At 53.7% G+C, this 14,816-nt stretch overlaps 1 protein-coding gene across 1 annotated transcript in view; it reads left to right on the top strand.

Annotated features, from left to right (window-relative positions):
* adamts17 (ADAM metallopeptidase with thrombospondin type 1 motif, 17) overlaps positions 1–14,816 on the top strand; it is a 584,360-nt gene that overhangs the window by 479,813 nt on the left and 89,731 nt on the right. The window contains 1 exon segment of the mRNA XM_038813320.1: positions 1,645–1,802. Coding sequence (XP_038669248.1) covers positions 1,645–1,802 — 158 coding nt within the window.

Here is a 14,816-nt window from a genome sequence, read left to right as displayed (position 1 = left end):
AACCGCACCGACCTCCTCAGAAGACAAACACGGGACACAACCGGCAGAGTACCCTTCATCATCCAGTACTTACCCCCGAGCGGACAAACTACGACATCTTCTTCGCAGCCTTCAACATATCATCGATGAAGACAAACATCTTGCCAAAGTCATCCCCACACCCCTACTACTTGCCTTCAAACAACCGCGCAACCTCAAACAAACCATTCTTTGCAGCAAACTACGCAGCCTTCAGAACAGAAACCACGACACCACACAACCCTGCCATGGCAATCTCTGTAGGACGTGCCAGATCATCGACATGGATACCACCATTACACGTGAAAACACCACCCACCAGGTACGCGGTACATACTCGTGTGACTCGGCCAATGTTGTCTACCTCATACACTGCAGGAAAGGATGTCCCGAAGTGTGGTACATTGGCGAGACCATGCAGACGCTGCAACAACGAATGAACGGACATCGCATGACAATCACCAGGCAGGAATGTTCCCTTCCAGTCGGGGAACACTTCAGCAGTCAAGGGCATTCAGCCGCTGATCTCCGGGTAAGCGTTCTCCAAGGCGGCCTTCAGAACGCGCGACAACGCAGAATCGCTCAGCAGAAACTTATAGCCAAGTTCCGCACACATGAGCGCGGCCTCAACCGGGACCTGGGATTCACGTTGCATTACATTCATCCCCCACCATCTGGCCTGGGCTTGAAAAATCCTACCAACTGTCCTGACTTGAGACAATTCACACCTCTTTAACCTGGGGTTACCCCTATCTCTCGATCTGTAAAGATTTAATTACCTGCAAATGCTCGCATTCTAAGCATTGTCTGGCATCTTTGAATTTGACTATGTAAATGTTTCTGGAACATACCTCTTCATTCACCTGAGGAAGGAGCAGTGCTCCGAAAGCTAGTGTTTGAAACAAACCTATTGGACTTTAACCTGGTGTTGTAAGATTCTTACTGTGCTCACCCAGTCCAACGCCGGCGTTTCCACATCATTTTATGGAGCCCAGGGCCCTCTATATTTTTCATATAATTCACCTTAGCTTCCCCTGCGACCTTTAAAAATTTGTTGACATTTATCCCTGGGTGTCTCTGTTCTTGCACCCCTGTTAAAATTGGTCCACATAATTCGTATTGCCTCTCCTCATATTCAGAACAAAGTGAATCATCAATATCTTCCTGAAGTCTGCTACTAACCTAGATCCATGGTTGCAGTGACAGCCAAATCTGCTTATTATTTAAGTAATTCAGTGGACAGTTGTAACTAGGCTGTTTGACGGCCTCTGAGGAAACGTTGCTTGGAGGTTGTCTGACTGTCTGGAGAAGTAGCCAACTGGCTTCCCTTTCACACACCAGATGGAGGCCTTGCGAAAGATCGAGCCACAGTTCCACTCCTAGTTTATTCAGTTGGATTGTGGCTGTTCAAAAAAATTTAAATATTGGGCCTGCCAATAATCCACACCCACCCACACTTCAGACGCTTTTGAAATCTATTATAAATTCTGGTGGAAGATACACATCCGAAGCCAGCTGCTCAAGTCTTTCCATGAGGCTCTTTGCCGATTTCTCCCTTGCTGAGAAAAAGATGTTTGATCACAAATGTTTCACAAGTAAATTTGTTTGATATCTGTATTTCACCAGCTTTAAAAGATTCCACAAAGCAGTCCATCAACAGCGACTGGAAGATTGAACTCCCTGGAGAATTTCCAATGGCAGGAACCACGGTCCGTTATGTGCGACGAGGGCTGTGGGAAAAGATGTCCGCCAAGGGACCAACTAAAACACCACTTCACTTAATGGTAACTCTCCCATCTTTCTGTCTTCTCCGTTGGAATACGCCAACTCCTTAATTTGATGCAAGAACAGAGGATGCTGGAAAAGCGCAGCAGGTCTGGCAGCATCTGTAAGGAGAGGAAAAAGAGTTAACGTCTCGAGTCCGCTTGGTTCTTCGTCAGAACGAAAGGGAGGGAGAATGTGTTGGATATTAAACTGTAGCTGGGAGAAATTGCAACAAGATGTATTAACCTTAAGAAAAAAAAGACAGAGGGCCTGGTGGGGGGGGGGTTCACAGACACTGGGCGAAATTCTCCCCCCCCCACGATGGGTGGGAGAATAGCGGGAGGGCCTTCCCGACTTTTTTGACGCCCTCCCGCTATTCTCCCACCCCCCCGCCGAAATCCCGACACGAATCGCTGCCGCCGTTTTTTTACGGCCGGCAGCGATTCACAGCTGTTAGAAGGGCCGAAGTCCCAGCCCTTTACGACCTTTTTACGAATGGCAAACACACCTGGTCCTGCCATTCGTAAAAACGTCGTGACCACCTGGAAAAAAATAACCATGGCACCGATTGGCACGGCAGTACCACGGCCGTGCCAAGGGTGCCATGGGCCCGCGATCGGTGCCCACCGATCGCGGGCAGCGGGCCCGATGCCCGCGCACTATTTGTCCTTCCGCCGCCCCGCAGTATCAATACGCGGGGCGGCTGAGGGGCAACCCGGACCGCGCATGCGCGGGTTTCGCGCAAAAACGCGATGACGTCACCCGCGCATGCGCGGGTGGAGTCTTCCCACCTGCGCATGCGCGGCTGACGTCATATGACGCGTCAGCCGGCGCTAAGTCCGACAAGCGGGCTTAACGATTTTCGTTAAGCCCGACTTGTCGGGGCCTCCGACGTCGGGCTGCTAGCCCCGACGGGGGACCAGAATCGGTCCCCCGTCGGGAAGGGGCGCGATGCCGTAAAACCCGCCCGGGTTTTACGGCAGTTTGACGATTTCTCCCGTTTTGGGAGAATTTCGCCCACTATTTTTAAAAAGGGGTTTAAAATGGAGGAGAAAGGGCACAATCTAAAGCTGCCAAACTCAACGTTGAGTCTTCAGTTGTGCATGTTGCAATTCTTGGGACCCGGCAGATGCTGCCAGGCCTGCTGGCTTTTTCCAACATTCTCTGTTCTTGTCTCAGATTCCAGCATCTGTAGTATTTTGCTTATTTCCTTAATTTAATACTTGTTTTTGGAAACTTGTTGCACATTGACCACAGTTGCGTGTTAGTATTCAGATCTGGTACAGGCAAATAAGATGCCACTTTAGCAGAGACTATCTTGGTTGGAGTCTCGTCATCTCTTGAGGATTGCGTGAAAGTGGCACCCTGGAGAAGTACACATAGAGAGAGAGCAAGAGAAGCAACAATGTCATTCTGCCGGCCATCTCTGGGAGACAGCATTCAATTTTCATACTACTGTTTTCCACATTGCAGGTGAAGCACGCTTGTTCTCTGAATGCGGATGGAGCAGGCAAGGACACATTTATTGCCCATCACCAACTGTCCTGATATACTTTGATCACTTCAAAGTGCATTAAAGAACCAATCATGGAGGGGTGGCAGGTCCCTTGCTCTGACGGATTCTGTTATCAGTCCAGCACCTTTGAAAGTTAATTTTTCCTGGTGCCAGCCCATAAATTGCCAGATTTATTGAGTTCAATTTCTGAACTCTGAACACTTGGAATTATCATCTCTCAGTTGCCAGTTCAGTCTGACACTAATTAGACTGTTATATGAAAATAAGAGATTGCAACTAGATTGCTCATCCCATGCACCATTCATTTACAATGTTATAAGTATATTAACCCAGTAAATTGTGTGCCCTGCTGCATTGCAATGACCTGCCCATTAAAGCACAGGAATATGAAGAAATTAAATCTGAGAATTTTACAACTCAGAAGAGGCCATTTGACTCATTAGACTTGTACTGGCTTTTTGAGAGAAAACGGTCCATGTAGTCACATTTTTCAGCTTCTGAAAATACTTTTTCTTCATTTTCGAATAACTTTCCACATTGCGAAGCTATCCTGGATCCTCCTTCACTCCCATGTCTGCTTGGGTGGTCCAGCACCCAACAGCCCTCCGCTAAAAACATTCCCGAAATCTGTTGTTTTGCTCTTTTGTCCCTGGTGCCTCTACTCCCTTCCTATTCCATGCCTCAAAAGGAAAGAAATCGTCAAAGAGGGGTCCTCCGATTGACACTTCTCCCCTGGCCCATCTTGTTAAGGGATGCAAGTGGCCTTCTGGTACTGTCACAGAACCATTTTTTTTTAACATACAATTTTATTGAGGTATTTTAGGCATATAGAAAAAATACAGTACAAAAAAAAAAGAAGTGAAGACACAAATTACAAATTTAACATAATGCAAACCACGGCTCTGTTCACGCACGGACCTGCCTCAATATCCCCTTCTGTACTCTACTCTACCCTTGCACCCCCCCCCCCCCCCTCCCCCCCTCCCAACCCCCTCGGCTGACGCTTACTCCTCTGCGAAGAAGTCAATAAATGGCTGCCACCTTCGGGCGAACCCTAGTAGTGAACCTCTCAAGGTGAACTTGTCTTTCTCTCGTGTCAAGCTCCAGGTCCCTGCTGATTTCATCTGTGGGAAGTGCACCCAACTCCAGCTCCTCGAAAACCGTGTTAGGGACCTGGAGCTTGAGCTGGATGAACTTCGGATCATTCGGGAGGCAGAGGGGGTCATAGATAGGAGCTTCAGGGAAGTAGTTACACCAAAGACTGGAGTTAGATGGGTAACTGTAAGAGGGACTTGGAAGAAGCAGTTAGTGCAGGGACCCCCTGCGGTCGTTCCCCTGAGTAACAAGTATACCGTTTTGGATACTTGTGGGGGGGGGGGGGACTTACCAGGAGTAAGCCATGGGGTACGGGCCTCTGGCACGGAGTCTGTCCCTGTTGCTCAGAAGGGAAGGGGTGAAAGGAGTAGAACATTAGTAATTGGGGACTCAATAGTCAGGGGCACAGATAGGAGATTTTGTGGGAGCGAGAGAGACTCACGTTTGGTATGTTGCCTCCCAGGTGCAAGGGTACGTGATGTCTCGGATCGTGTTTTCCGGGTCCTTAAGGGGGAGGGGGAGCAGCCCCAAGTCGTAGTCCACATTGGCACTAACGACATAGGTAGGAAAGGGGACAAGGATGTCAGGCAGGCCTTTAGGGAGCTAGGATGGAAGCTCAGAGCGAGAACAAACAGAGTTGTTATCTCTGGGTTGTTGCCCGTGCCACGTGATAGTGAGATGAGGAATAGGGAGAGAGAGCAATTAAACACGTGGCTACAGGGATGGTGCAGGCGGGAGGGATTCAGATTTCTGGATAACTGGGGCTCTTTCTGGGGAAGGTGGGACCTCTATAGACAGGACGGTCTACATCTGAACCTGAGGGGCACCAATATCCTGGGGGGGAGATTTGTTAGTGCTCTTTGGGGGGGTTTAAACTAATTCAGCAGGGGCATGGGAACCTGGATTGTAGTTTTGGGGTACGGGAGATTGAGAGTATAGAGGTCAGGAGCACAGATTTGACTTCGCAGGAGGGTGCCAGTGTTCAGGTAGGTGGTTTGAAGTGTGTCTACTTCAATGCCAGGAGTATACGAAATAAGGTAGGGGAACTGGCAGCATGGGTTGGTACCTGGGACTTCGATGTTGTGGCCATTTCAGAGACATGGATAGAGCAGGGACAGGAATGGTTGTTGCAGGTTCCAGGGTTTAAGTGTTTTAGTAAGCTCAGAAAAGGGGGCAAAAGAGGGGGAGGTGTGGCGCTGCTAGTCAAGGACAGTATTACGGTGGCGGAAAGGATACTAGATGGGGACTCTTCTTCCGAGGTAGTATGGGCTGAGGTTAGAAACAGGAAAGGAGAGGTCACCCTGTTGGGAGTTTTATATAGGCCACCTAATAGTTCTAGGGATGTAGAGGAAAGGATGGCGAAGATGATTCTGGAAAAGAGCGAAAGTAACAGGGTAGTTGTTATGGGAGACTTTAACTTTCCAAATATTGACTGGAAAAGATATAGTTCGAGTACATTAGATGGGTCATTCTTTGTACAATGTGTGCAGGAGGGTTTCCTGACACAATATGTTGACAGGCCAACAAGAGGCGAGGCCACATTGGATTTGGTTTTGGGTAATGAACCAGGCCAGGTGTTAGATCTGGAGGTAGGTGAGCACTTTGGAGACAGTGACCACAATTCGGTGACCTTTACGTTGGTGATGGAAAGGGATAAGTATACCCCGCAGGGCAAGAGTTATAGCTGGGGGAAGGGCAATTATGATGCCATTAGACATGACTTAGGATGTGTAGGTTGGAGAAGTAGGCTGCAAGGGTTGGGCACACTGGATATGTGGAGCTTGTTCAAGGAACAGCTATTGCATGTTCTTGATAAGTACGTACCAGTCAGGCAGGGAGGAAGGGGTCGAGCGAGGGAACCGTGGTTTACCAAAGAAGTGGAATCTCTTGTTAAGAGGAAGAAGGAGGCCTATGTGAAGATGAGGCGTAAAGTTTCAGTTGGGGTGCTTGATAGTTACAAGGAAGCGAGGAAGGATCTAAAGAGAGAGCTAAGACGAGCAAGGAGGGGACATGAGAAGTCTTTGGCAGGTAGGATCAAGGATAACCCAAAAGCTTTCTATAGGTATGTCAGGAATAAAAGAATGACTAGGGTAAGAGTAGGGCCAGTCAAGGACAGTGGTGGGAAGTTGTGTGTGGAGGCTGAGGAGATACTAAATGAAGACTTTTCGTCAGTATTCACTCAGGAAAAAGATAATGTTGTGGAGGAGAATGCTGAGACCCAGGCTATTAGAATAGATGGCATTGAGGTGCGTAGGGAAGAAGTGTTGGCAATTCTGGACAAGGTGAAAATAGATAAGTCCCCGGGGCCTGATGGGATTTATCCTAGGATTCTCTGGGAAGCCAGGGAAGAGATTGCTGAGCCTTTGGCTTTGATTTTTAGGTCACCATTGGCTACAGGAATAGTGCCAGAGGACTGGAGGATAGCAAATGTGGTCCCTTTGTTCAAGAAGGGGAGTAGAGATAACCACGGTAACTATAGGCCGGTGAGCCTCCCGTCTGTTGTGGGTAAAGTCTTGGAGAGGATTACAAGAGATACGATTTATAATCATCTAGATAGGAATAATATGATTAGGGATAGTCAGCATGGTTTTGTGAAGGGTAGGTCATGCCTCACAAACCTTATCGAGTTCTTTGAGAAGGTGACTGAACAGGTAGACGAGGGTAGAGCAGTTGATGTAGTGTATATGGATTTCAGTAAAGAGTTTGATAAGGTTCCCCACGGTCGTCTATTGCAGAAAATACGGAGGCTGGGGATTGAGGGTGATTTAGAGATGTGGATCAGAAATTGGCTAGTTGAAAGAAGACAGAGGGTGGTGGTTGATGGCAAATGTTCAGAATGGAGTTCAGTTACGAGTGGCGTACCACAAGGATCTGTTCTGGGGCCGTTGCTGTTTGTCATTTTTATAAATGACCTAGAGGAGGGCACAGAAGGTTGGGTGAGTAAATTTGCAGACGACACTGAAGTCGGTGGAGTTGTAGACAGTGTGGAAGGATGTTGCAGGTTACAGAGGGACATAGATAAGCTGCAGAGCTGGGCTGAGAGATGGCAAATGGAGTTTAATGTAGAGAAGTGTGAGGTGATTCACTTTGGAAAGAATAACAGGAATGCGGAATATTTGGCTAATGTAAAATTCTTAGCAGTGTGGATGAGCAGAGGGATCTCGGTGTCCATGTACATAGATCCCTGAAAGTTGCCACCCAGGTTGATAGGGTTGTGAAGAAAGCCTATGGTGTGTTGGCCTTTATTGGTAGAGGGATTGAGTTCCGGAGCCATGAGGTCATGTTGCAGCTGTACAAAACTCTGGTACGGCCGCATTTGGAATATTGCGTACAGTTCTGGTCACCTCATTATAGGAAGGACGTGGAAGCTTTGGAACGGGCGCAGAGGAGATTTACCAGGATGTTGCCTGGTATGGAGGGAAAATCTTATGAGAAAAGGCTGATGGACTTGAGGTTGTTTTCGTTAGAGAGAAGAAGGTTAAGAGGTGACTTAATAGAGGCATACAAAATGATCAGAGGGTTAGATAGGGTGGACAGTGAGAGCCTTCTCAAGTGGATGGAAGTTGCTAGCACGAGGGGACATAGCCTTAAATTGAGGGGTAATAGATATAGTACAGACGTCAGAGGTAGGTTTTTTACGCAAAGAGTGGTGAGGCCGTGGAATGCCCTACCTGCAACAGTAGTGAACTCGCCAACATTGAGGGCATTTAAAAGTTTATTGGATAAGCATATGGATGATAATGGCATAGTGTAGGTTAGATGGCCTTTAGTTTTTGACTTCCCATGTCGGTGCAACATTGTGGGCCGAAGGGCCTGTACTGCGCTGTATCGTTCTATGTTCTATGTTCTCTAGGACAAGAAAGCTCGCCGTGTCCGATAGTCATACCTCAGCCCTCGGAGGCTTTGAGTCCCTCCATGCTAACGGTATTCGTCGCCAGGCTATCAGGGAAGCAAAGGCCAGAACGTCGGCCTCTCTCTCTTCCTGGGCTCCTGGGTCCACCGAAACCCCAAAGATTGCCACCTCTGGGCTCATTACCACCCCAGTTTTCAATACCCGGGACATGACATCTGCGGATCCCTGCCAATACCCTCCGGCGCATCTAGCACACTTGTCCTCCAGCCGGAAGAATCTGCTCATCCGGGCCACCATCATGTGGACCCAGTGCACAACCTTAAACTGGATCAGGCTGAGCCTGGCGCATGTTGCGGTCGTGTTTACACTGCTCAGGGCTTCTGCCCAAATACCGTCCTCCAGCTCCCCCCTGAGCTCCTCCTCCCACTTAAGCTTCAGGTCCTTGGTCTGCGTATCCTTAGCTCCCATTAGTTCCTTGTAGACGTCTGAAACTCTACCCTCTCCCACCTCTCCCCGAGAAACTACCCTGTCCTGCCTCCCCTTTAGCGGGAGATGTGGGAAGGACGGCACCAGTCTGCGTACAAAATCCCTCACCTGCAAATATCTAAAGTCGTTCCCTCTCGCCCGCCCAAATTTCTCCTCCAGCACCCTCATGCTCGGAAAGCTCCCTTCCAGGAACAGATCCCCCATCCTCATTATCCCCGCTCTCCTCCACAGTCGACACCCCCCCATCCATGTTCCCCAGGGCAAATTAGTGGTTGCCGCAGATTGGGGTCCACATCGATGCTCTTTCCTCCCCTACATGCCTCCTTCACTGGCCCCAGATCTGAAGAGCCGCCACCACTATTGGGCTGGTGGAGTACCGTGCTGGCGGATGCGGCAGAGGCGCCGTGACCAGGGCTGCTAAGCTAGTGCCCCTGTACGAAGCAGCCTCCATCCGCTCCCAAACCGACCCCACACCCACCATCCATTTCCTTATCATCGCTATGTTGGCCGCCCAGTAATAGTTGCTGAAGTTCGGCAATGCCAGCCCCCCTTCTCCTCTGCTCCACTCAAGCATCACCCTCTTCACCCACGGGGACTTCCCTGCCCATACAAATCCCAGAATAATTTTATTCAGCCTCTTAAAGAAGGATCGCGGGATAAAGATGGGGAGACACTGAAAAACAAACAAGAACCGCGGGAGAATCGTCATCTTAACAGTCTGCACCCTCCCCGCCCGCCAATGACAGCGGGAGCGCATCCCTCCTCCGGATCTCCTCCCTCACTCGTTCCACCAGTCGGGACAGGTTGAGCTCATGCAACCTGCCCCAGTCCCGTGCCATCTGAATACCCAAATATCGGAAACTCTCCCCCACTAGCCTGAACGGCAACCCCTTCAGCCTTCTCTCCTGCCCCTTCGCCTGAATTACAAACAACTCGCTCTTAGCCATGTTCAGTTTGTATCCGGAGAACCGGTCAAATTCCCTCAGGGTTGCCATAATACCGTCCACTCCAGCATTGGGTCCGATACATATAACAGCAGATCATCCGCGTATAACGAGACTCTATGTTCCACTCCCCCCCGGACCAGCCCTTTCCAGCCCCTAGAAGCTCTCAGTGCAATTGCCAGCGGCTCTATGGCCAGCGCAAACAGCAGTGGGGAGAGAGGGCAGCTCTGTCTTGTCCCACAGTGCAGTCTAAAGTAGTCTGATGTCGTCCTGTTTGTCCTTACACTCGCCTCCGGGGCCTGATACAATAGCCTAACCCAGTCGATGAACCCCGCCCCGAACAGTCCTTGTACCTCCCACAGATAATCCCATTCGACCCGGTCAAAAGCCTTTTCAGCATCCATGGCTACCACAATCTCTACCTCCCTACTCTCCGGCGGCAGCATAATCACGTTGAGCAGCCTTGTTAAGTTGGCCACCAGCTGCCTCCCCTTTACAAACCCGGTTTGGTCCTCCACAATTACATCCGGTACACAGTCTTCAATTCTGGTCGCCAGAATCTTGGCCAGTAACTTGGTGTCTACGTTGATCAAGGAGATCGGCCTGTATGACACAGAGGCCTTCGGGTCCTTATCCCGTTTCAGAATGAGTGAGATATGGTGGCCTGCAACATCGTCGGGTGTAAACTCCCTCTGTCTCTTGCCTCGTTAAAGACCCTGACCAGCACCGGCCCCACTATCCCGGCAAATTGTTTGTAAAACTCCACGGATACCCGTCCGGCCCCGGGGCTTTACCCGACTACATGACTTCAGGTCCCCCAATACCTCTTCGATCCTGACCAGGGCCCCCAGTCCGTCCAGCAACCCCCACCCCACTCTTGGGATGGTCAGTCCATCCAGGAATCACCCCCCCCCCCCCCCCCCCCCCCCCCCCCCCGGTCCCCAGGTGGTTCCGAAGTGTACAGCTTCCTATAAAAGTCCCCAAAGACCTTGTTCAGCCCTGCTGGATCACCCACCAGATTACCATCCTCATTCACTACCCTCCCTATTTCCCTAACCGTTTCCCTCTTCCTCAGTTGCTGCGCAAGCATTCTACTGGCCTTCTCCCCATGCTCATAAATTGCACCTTTTACCTTTCTAGTCAGCACCCCAAATTCGGCCTGCAGCCTCTGTCGTTTCCTGAGTAACTCTGGCCTCGGGGATTCCGCGTAACTCCCGTCCGTCTCTGCCCTATCTGTCCTGTCCCTGTATGCCCGGATTGAAATCAGCTCCCCTCTCACCACTGCCTTCAACGCCTCCCAGAGCACCGCTGCCCAGACATCTCCAGTATCGTTCACCTGCAGGTAATTCTGCATGCATTTCCTCAGCCTCTCACACACCGCCACGTCCGTGAGTTATCCAACTTCCAGCTTACATGGTGGGCGCTGAAAGCTATCCTTACAAAACTGCAGGTCTACCCAGTGCGGCACATGGTTTGATATGGCAATTGCCGAATATTCTGCCCCCACCATTCTGGCCAGCAGGTCCCTACTCATCACAAAGTAGTCAATTCGGGAATACACCTTGTGGACGTGGGAGTAATACGAGAACTCCCGCGCCGTCGGCCGGCTAAATTTCCACGGATCTGCTCCCCCCATTTGCTCCATGAACCCTCTCAGTTCCTTTGCCATCACTGGCAACTTGCCCGTTCTTGAGCATGACCGGTCCAGGCTCGGGTCCAGGACTGTATTAAAGTCCCCGCGATAGAGAGAGAGAGACTCTATCGGGCTTCCTCTTCCGCAGCTCCATCCCCATTCCCCCCGGCTCCATCCCGTTCCCCCAGCTCCATCCCCAATTCCATTCCGACCCCTTCCCCCCCCCCCCCCCCCCCCCGGCTCCATCCCCTTTCCCCCGGCTCCATCCCCTTTCCCCCGGCTCCATCCCCTTCCCCCCGGCTCCATCCCCTTTCCCCCCAGCTCCATCCCCTTCCCCCCCAGCTCCATCCCCTTTCCCCGGCTCTATCCCCTTTCCCCCCAGCTCCATGCCCTTTCCCCATCCGTTCCATACCCTTTCCCCCGGCTCCATCCCCTTTCCCCAGCACCCTCCCCTTTCCCCCGGCTCCGTCCCCTTTCCCCCCCTGTTCCATCCCCTTTCCCCTGCCTCCATCCCCTTTCCCCCCAGCTCCACCCACTTTCCCCCCCATTCCATCCCCTTTCCCCCGCCTCCATTCCTTTTCCCCCCCCGGCTCCATCCCCTTTCCCCCCCGGCTCCATCCCCTTTCCCCCCGGCTCCGTCCCCTTTCCCCCTGCTCCGTCCCCTTTCCCCCTGCTCTGTCCCCTTTCCCCCTGCTCCGTCCCCTTTCCCCCCAGCTCCGTCCCCTTTCCTCCCCCGGTTCCGTCCCCTTTCCCCCGCCTCCATCCCCCTTTCCCCCGGCTCTGTCCCCTTTCCGCCCCCGGCTCCATCCCCTTTCCCCCCCCCGGCTCCATCCCCTTTCCCCCGGCTCCATCCCCTTTCCCCCCTGGCTCCATCCCCTTTCCCCCCGACTCCATCCCCTTTCCCCCGGCTCCATCCCCTTTCACCCCCCGGCTCCATCCAGTTTCCCCCGGCTCTGTCCCCTTTCCCCCGGCTCTGTCCCCTTTCCCCCCGGCTCCATCCCCTTTCCCACCCTGGCTCCATCTCCTTTCCCCCCGGCTCCATCCCCTTTCCCCCGGCTCTGTCCCTTTCCCCCCGGCTCCATCCCCTTTCCACCCGTCTCCATCCCCTTTCCCCCCTGGCTCCGTCCCCTTTCCCCCCCGGCTCCGACCCCTTCCCCCCCCCCGGCTCCGACCCCTTTCCCCCCCCCCGGCTCCGTTCCCATTCCCCCGGCTCCTTCCCCTTTCCCCCCGGCTCCAACCCCTTTCCCCCCCCCCGGCTACGTCCCCTTTCCCCCCGGCTCCATCCCCTTTCCACCCGTCTCCACCCTCTTTCCGCCCCCGATTCCATCCCCTTTCCCCCCTGACTCCTTCCTCTTTCCCCCGGCTCCATCCCCTTTCCCCCCCTGGCTCCCTCACTTTTCCCATGGCTCCATCCCGTTTCCCCCCCCGGCTCTGTCCCCTTTCCCCCGGCTCCATCCCCTTTTCCTCCCGCCTCCGTCCCCTTCCCCCCTCCTCCGGCTCTGTCCCCTCCCCCCCCCCCCCGGCTCCGTCCCCTTTCCACCGGCTCTGTCCCCTTTCCCCCCGGCTACATCCCCTTTCCCCCCCTGCTCCGTCCCCTTTCCCCCAACTCCATCCCCTTCCCCCCACCGCCTCCATCCCCTTTCCTCCCACCTCCAGCCCCATCCCCTTTCCCCCGGCTCCATCTCCCCCCCCCCCCCCCACCGCCTCCATCCCCGTTCCCCCCAGCTCCAGCATCTTCCTCCCAGCCCCATCCCCTTTCCCCAGGCTCCATCCCCTTTCCCCATCGGCTCCGTCCCCTTTCCCGCCGGCTCTGTCCCCTTTTCGCCCCCGGCTCCATTCCCTTTCCCTCCGGCTCCATCCCCTTTCCCCCGGCTCTGTCCCCTTTCCCCGGCTCCATCCCCTTTCCCCCCGGCTCCATTCCCTTTACCCCCCCGCTCCATCCCCTTTCCCCCGGCTCCATCCCCTTTCCCCATCGGCTCCATCCCCTTTCCCCCGGCTCCATCCCCTTTCCCCATCGGCTCCATCCCCTTTCCCCATGCTCCATCCCCTTTCCCCCGGCTCCATCCCCTTTCCCCATCGGCTCCATCCCCTTTCCCCCGGCTCCACACCTTTCCCCGAGCTCCATTCCTCTCCTACCCGGCTCCAAACCCTTTCCTACCGGCTCCATCCCCTTTCCCCCAGCTCCATCCCCTTTCCCCGGCTCCCTCCCCTTTCCCCCCCGGCTCCGTCCCCTTTCCTCCCGCCCGGCTCCATCCCCTTTCCCCCGGCTCTGTCCCCTTTCCTCCCGCCCTGCTCCATCCCCTTTCCCCGGCTCCATCCCCTTTCCCACCGACTCTGTCCCCTTTCCCCCCCCCGGCTCCATTCCCTTTCCCCCCGGCTCCATCCCCTTTCCCCCGGCTCTGTCCCTTTTCCCCCGGCTCCATCCCCTTTCCCCCCGGCTCCATTCCCTTTCCCCCCCGCTCCATCCCCTTTCCCCCGGCTCCATCCCCTTTCCCCATCGGCTCCATCCCCTTTCCCCCGGCTCCATCACCTTTCCCCAAGCTCCATTCCTCTCCTACCCGGCTCCAAACCCTTTCCTACCGGCTCCATCCCCTTTCCCCCAGCTCCATCCCCTTTCCCCGGCTCCCTCCCCTTTCCCCCCCCCCGGCTCCGTCCCCTTTCCTCCTGCCCGGCTCCATCCCCTTTCCCCCCGGCTCTGTCCCCTTTCCTCCCGCCCTGCTCCATCCCCTTTCCCCGGCTCCATCCACTTTCCCCCGGCTCCATCCACTTTCCCCCGGCTCCGTCCCCTTTCACCCCGGCTCCGACTCCTTTCCCCCAGCTCCTTCCCCTTTCCCCCCGGCACCGTCCCCTTTCCTCCCGCCCGGCTCCATCCCCTTTCCTCCGGCTCCCTCCCCTTTCCCCCCGGCACCGTCCCCTTTCCTCCCGCCCGGCTCCATCCCCTTTCCTCCGGCTCCCTCCCCTTTCCCCCAGCTCCATTCCTCTCCTTCCCGGCTCTGTGCTCTTCCCCCGTGGCTCCTTCCCCTTTACCCCCCCCCCCCACTCTAGGTCTCTCTTCCACTCTCATCGTACCTACTCACCCACCTACACCCTCCCACCCCACGCTGATTTCACGAGTGAGGTTGAGTGAGAGAGAATGAGGCTACGTGGGTTGTTGAGAGGGTGGGTGGGTTAGTGAATGAGAGTGGATAAGTGAGTGAGGGTTCCTGGGGGAGTTGCACACAAACAATGTCCATGAGCTGTGCAGTACATGGATTTTCAACTCAGATTGTGTGTTCCAGCACAATACAATATGTATCAGCAAAACTGAAGTATCGAACACCCATCCATTTGGATTAGTGACTTCATTTTTACAGTCAATATCCTATCCAGATATCTGACTGACCCAATGTTTAAGGTTATTACCAAAACAGGACTGACCATTTCTATAATGTTAACAGTAAGTGTGTGTGTGCGCACGTGAGAGAGAGAGAGATAGAGGGGTAAGCATGTGTGAGAGGGATAAACGTG

This window comes from Scyliorhinus canicula, chromosome 12, assembly GCF_902713615.1.
Source record: "Scyliorhinus canicula chromosome 12, sScyCan1.1, whole genome shotgun sequence".
In the NCBI taxonomy this organism is placed as follows: Eukaryota; Metazoa; Chordata; class Chondrichthyes; order Carcharhiniformes; family Scyliorhinidae; genus Scyliorhinus; species Scyliorhinus canicula.
This window is presented reverse-complemented; position numbering and strand designations above follow the sequence as displayed.